The sequence below is a fragment of the Orycteropus afer genome, unplaced genomic scaffold (genome assembly GCF_000298275.1).
Source record: "Orycteropus afer afer isolate SDZICR_OR568_19922 unplaced genomic scaffold, OryAfe1.0 scaffold00064, whole genome shotgun sequence".
NCBI lineage: Eukaryota > Metazoa > Chordata > Mammalia > Tubulidentata > Orycteropodidae > Orycteropus > Orycteropus afer.
Genome location: NW_006921651.1, coordinates 10,289,052 through 10,294,949, shown reverse-complemented (window position 1 = coordinate 10,294,949; position 5,898 = coordinate 10,289,052). Strand labels below are relative to the sequence as shown.

The 5,898-nt window shown below is 41.0% G+C and overlaps 1 protein-coding gene across 1 annotated transcript in view; it reads right to left on the bottom strand.

Moving 5' to 3' along the window:
* The window catches only part of SLIT1 (slit guidance ligand 1), a 213,079-nt gene that overhangs the window by 176,479 nt on the left and 30,702 nt on the right, over positions 1 to 5,898 (bottom strand). The window contains exon 4 of the mRNA XM_007940050.2: positions 946 to 1,017. Within this exon, the coding sequence (XP_007938241.1) occupies positions 946 to 1,017 (72 nt within the window). The remainder of the gene's footprint in view (positions 1 to 945; positions 1,018 to 5,898) is intronic.

The following is a 5,898-nucleotide window of genomic DNA, read 5'->3' as shown; positions in this document are numbered from 1 at the left end:
TCCCACCAGTAGTTTTTAAGGTTGTTAGTGACAACTAAGGGGGCTCAAAATCCCTTCAACTCAAAATTCAGAAACCTGACAGCCCTTCCAAAATCTGACAAGAGTATGTAGTTGTCCTAGGTAGTTAGAGAAGGTAAAGTGAAGAAAAACATGTCATTAGAAAACAGACTTAGGCCTCAATGTTAGGAAGAATTTTCCAACATGCAGATCTGCCCAACAATGGAATTGATTGCTCGAGAAGATGGTGGATTTCCCTCACTGCAGGTTGTCAAGCAAAAACTGGATGACCACATGCTAGGAGCTGCACAAGACGTTCCTTAGACAATCTTTAAAGTCCTGTCCAACTCAAGACTGCACTAAATGAAATATATTGTAGGACAATTACAGATACATTTGGCAAATTGTGCAGCAGCAGAATTAGCAATCCCCCTTTAAACTGGAAAGAAATACATTTGAGGTCAATAAAATGTGATTTTATACCATGGTTAATAAGCTTCCTTACTCTAACAGGTTGAATGAGCTGAAAACAGAAATAGATTCAAGAAAGGCTTAGTTGAATGGATACATGTTCTACCCAAGGTAGGCTGCCAAAGGTAGGGAGAGAGGGCCTGAGGAATGCTTCCCCCAGTGAAGGCTGGCATCACCAGGACAAGCATCCCACTCCACCAGTGAGCTTGCACCAGGTCTGTCAGAGACAGCACACAGAACTGGATAAATTGCACATGGAACTGGATTCTTTCAAGTGCTTGCTGCAAAGCAATGCCCCCCCACAGCACCACCCTGCCTACAGAAAGAGTCTGGCCCTGATGACCTGAACGATTCCTGCCAGGTAGGAAGCATGCAGGTCACAGGGAAAGTCCAGGCCCCACTGGCCAAGCACTGCCCCTCCCACAGGGTGCAGGGTGAGACCCCAGAAAGAACTTTCCAGTCATGGGCATCACTCACAGTCTCGACAAAGCCTGGTTATTCTGGAACAGCAGTTCCGGTAACATGTGCATTTGGTTCCGGTTCAGTCGTCTGAAAAAGAGAAGAGTAAGAAGAGTTGGAAGTCACCTAGACACCCAGGAAATCCCAAGGAGCCTGCAAAAAGCCCTGGATGCAGTTAAAAGGCACAAGTTCAAACCTCAACAAGGTCACAAGCTCTGTTCAACTTTAGGGAAATTGCCTTTGGGCTTCAGCTCTTCATCTATGATGTATAAACCCTTCCATCCAACACTCAGGGTGGGTAAGAACAGAGTACCTGACTAAGCCCCTCACCAAGGACCAGCGGTGGAGTAGGCAGTCCATAAACAGAGCTCCTTTTCTCTTGTTATTTCCTGTCTATGCATCACCTTTGTTACTCTACATCTGTCAGAACCCTTGTAATTCGTAAGGCATGTGTACAAATACTATCCAGTTTGCGAGTCGGATACCTGATGACACTTAGATGTGACAGATACTCCAATGGAGCAGGATTGGCCACACGGTTCTGATTCTTAACTGCTTTCATCCACATTTGGCTCCAAGACTGAGCAGTGATTTAATTTTCTTATTGTCAGCTTTGGGCCTTTTTTAAAAGATGAAATTATCTACGCTGAGTTCATCATTATGAAAATGTATGCATACTAAAAAAAAGGAGGGGAGCATAAAATGTCTCCAAGAATACAAGAAAAAACTATTCACAACCTGCTTTTTTCCCATTTATCAGTTTGTGAATGTCTTCCCATGTCAATCAATTGGAAATTACCCCCCTTTTTAGTAACAATCTATTTTACTATTTGACCAAGCTATTTTTCAGCGTGAGCTACTTATTATACAATATAAAAACAAAAAACAACAGCTTCCTATTCAAACTGAATGACTCTAGTTTTATTTAGCAAGTCTTATTTTTGTAAACAAACATCAAATTTAAATGTTCTTTCTATCCATTTCCACACCATTTTATCCTTTCCCACTGAGGTGACAATTCAATCACAGTTCCCATATAGTTTTGTCACTGTAAATGAAGACTAGCAAAATTACAAATACTGCATTTTTGCATATAACACGCCCATGAAAATAATGTGCATGTAACGCATAGTGTGCATAGGAAATTAACACATGAGGGGTGGTGCTGTTTGCAATAACCACATAACACACACTATTTGTATAAAATATGGTAAGCTTTACCATTTGAAGCCACAGAAATTCTTCTAAATGGCTAATTCTGAAGAGAGCTTCAGAATCCATTTTGAACACATGCTCTCATTTTATTAAAATATTACTTCAGCATCACAGTTTTCCATGTGTTCCTGTGCCCATAACACTGTTGTTGTTAGGTGCCGTCGAGTCGGCTCTGATTCACAGTGACCCTGTGCACAACAGAATGAAACACTGCCCAGTCATTCACCATCCTCACGATCCCCTGCTATACCTGAGCCCCTCGTTGCAGCCACTGTGTCAACCCATCTCATTGAAGGTCTTCCCCTTTTTTCGCTGTCCCTGCACTTTACCAAGCATGATAAAAGGAGCTTCAAAGATTCTTTTTTTCTTTTTTTGAAGGACTAGCTTTTTCTAGGACTAACAGATTGATGGCCTCTTTGGAGAATTTGGTATTGTTCCCATTCCTTTGATGATCATACGGTTTTCAACTTCACCTGAGGCTAATAACATCAGAATGGAGAATTCAAATAAAAAGTTCAGATTAAAAGAAAAAAGAAGGTCTCTTCTTGGCTAAGCCTCTGATTTTTCTACTGTTCTCATTTATTTGTGTGCATGTGTGTGTGTGTGTGTGCATGTGAATAAACTGGACCAAACTAACAAAAAACAAACTCACTGCCACCGAGTCGATTCTAACTCATAGCAACCCCCATTGGGTTTCCAAGGCCATAAATCTTTATGGAAGCAGACTGCCTCATCTTTCTTCTGCACAGCAGCTGGTGAGTTTGAACCACCGACCTTTTGGTTATCAGCCAAATGCCTTAACCACTACACCACCAGAGCTCCTAATAAACTGGACATATAATTATAAAGAGCCCAATGGAAAGGTGACATGCATTTAAATGAGAAATTGAACATATTTTAAATATCAGACCCCAATTTCTTCAGTTATGAAGGAAAAAGATCATACAATTTCAACTTAATCTTGGGGTTTGTTTCTCTTCAGAACTTTCACTTATTCATAACTTTTATATTATATAACTTTGATTTGAAAAAAAAAAACAAAAAACTGCTTTACACTTCCCCGTGTGGAAAAATGAAAGATTTACTATCAGTTATAATGAAACTATTGCTTCAACTTAAACTATGTGAATGAAGTCTTTTCTAATTCAGAGCAAACTTAAGGGCACTTCCCCTACTAAACACTGAGATAAGTTGTGACAGATTTCCTAAAGGAAAATCCTATGGTCTGCCATTGTGAACTATGACAGAAATAACATGTAGCTCCAGTGCATTCATTCAAATTTGAGACTATGGATAAGCCACAGACTATGGTTTTCATGGACCATAAATGTGGGAAATTTAAATGAACACTTGTAAGATTATGATTCCTCTACAGTTCTCAAATTTCTAAATGAAATGAAAAAAAAAAAAACAGACACCAATCTGTCTAGCTACTGTACGACATAAATGACCCTGGCCTATGGGAAAATTTTGTTTTCACTGTCAAACTTACTTTATAAATACAATGCATAAACTTTTAAAGTAGCAAACATCTCATCGCTTTTTTAGTCACTGTCCCCCTGAGTCTAACTCGTGGCGGCCCCAAGTGGGCAGAGGAGAACTTATCCACAGGATTACAAGTCTTTGGTAAGCAAATCATCAGGCCTGTGTTCCAAGAGCTCCTGGGTGGGTTTGAGCAGCCAACCTTCCTGCTAGCAGTCAAGTGCTTAACAGTTTGCATCACCCAGGGACTGCTGACATCTTATTAAGGATGATGAAAAAAAGAAAAAACACAAAATAGCTAAAACAAATAAAGCATGATATGACTGTTTTCAATCAGTGTTGTTTACAGTGCCCTCTTGCAAAATGACAGGCAACATCATACTTGTTTTTGCATTTGCATCCACATGTATTACACTGAAAAGGTTTCCATATCCACGATGTCCCATATGAACAGTATAAAGGATATTGTCTACAAAATACATGTCACAGTGGTGGCAGTGGTGCAGAAGCTGGGAGCCTGGACTGGCAGCATTGGGACTGGAGTGTTGGGCTGGCTGTTTCCTTTGCTAGGAGTAGTCGTGTGGGCACTTGGTTCACTGCTGGGACCTGCCACTGGACTGTAGTTCATTTCACTACATGATGGCTGAGGGTCGGGGCTTATGGGAGAGGAGCTCTGAGGAATAGTTGCTGACACAAAAACTTCTGGGCAGAGGGCTGCTGATCATGGAAGGCTTTCATCGGGGCAGGAAACTAAGCTGAACAGAGGGGCTGCAGGGATTTGGTTTTCAGGCAGCTGAACAACAGTCCTACTGGAATCAAGAGCTGATTCAAAGGGTTGTGCTATGAGTTCTTGGGGAGGTTTCTCAGTAGCCCACCAGTAGGTGTGGTTTTCACTATATTTTCATAGGATTCAGTCTGAATGTTTGGGATTTATGGGTGAAACCTTTAAGGGAGTCTGGTTTCTGAACCATCAGGGAAGGTCAACATAAGTTGATTAATGCTCTTCTGTTACCCCAGATCGTTCATTTTCTTCTGTAAAACCTCCCACATGTTCTTGCTGCTCAAGGAAGACCTAGTACTTTTAATTGGTACCATTTTATGCTTGTGCCTTTGATGAGGGGACAGGTTACTTCAATCACTGCAATGGAAGGAACATAATTCACATTCGTGTGGTTTTTCTCCAACATGGGCTTCTAAATGACATTCATAACCACATGCACTACGTCAGTGATATCCACAGGGTTTCTCACCTGTGCGGATTCTAATATGTTCAGTAAGCTGGGTGATTCCTTTGCTGGCATAGTTGCAAAACCAACACTTGAGCTTCCCATCAAAGTTCCTTTCAAACCCATCTTCTAATATTCCTGAATCTTCATCCAGGGAAATGTCAACAGATGGGTTATCAAGTCCATTTTTTACCATCATCTGTTCCAGCTCCCTGAAGTGCCTCTGCTTCTTGGTCCCCAGAAATCATGCTCACATGATAGGACTACTGAGTCAGGTACTCCTGAAAATCTTTCACAAAGTTCAAAGAGTCTGGTTTCTTTCCACCTATCTTTGCTTCTTCTTGATGTTTACAATTCATAATGTATTTAAAAAAAAAAAAAAAAAAGTTTCCCCTCAAATCAGTTCCTCCTTTTTCTTGCCACTCCAACATTGATGAAATGCAAAGCATTGGGAATTTACTCTGGAGGCACATCAAAAAGCCATGGAGGAAATGTCAACTAAAATTGAAAAGTCATACAGCAGTGTCCTGACATCCATACCAAGTAACTCACGCTGCCTTGTTTGTCACCATCGCTGCCAGTTTGTTGTGTCTCAGCTCCTTTCCTGTCTCGTTACTCTGCCCAAATCTCACGTGAGCAGACATAGGGCCAAAGTGGATGAGGAGCCATATCCCCTTTTATTATTAATGGCTGAAGAGTATATTCATAACGTTTAAATCCCCTACTGGTGGGCAACCAACTTTTCAGTATTATAAACACAAGTCAGTAGTGGAAAGTCTGGTTCTGAAATTTGGTCTGATGAGAAGACATAATGCAGAGAAGACCCGGACTTGCCCCAGGAAGGAAGCTAAGTTTAACCAAACTCATCTTTCCCACTTTAAACAACTGATTCATTGACATTGGAGTCTAAGACATAACAAGGGATAGTATCTAAATTTTTAAAAACTATAGTAGCATAGTGACTGCTAACCAGAAGGCTGGTGGTTCAAACCCACCAGCCACTCCTCGGAAGGAAGATGGGGCAATCTACTTCCATAGTGATACTGCC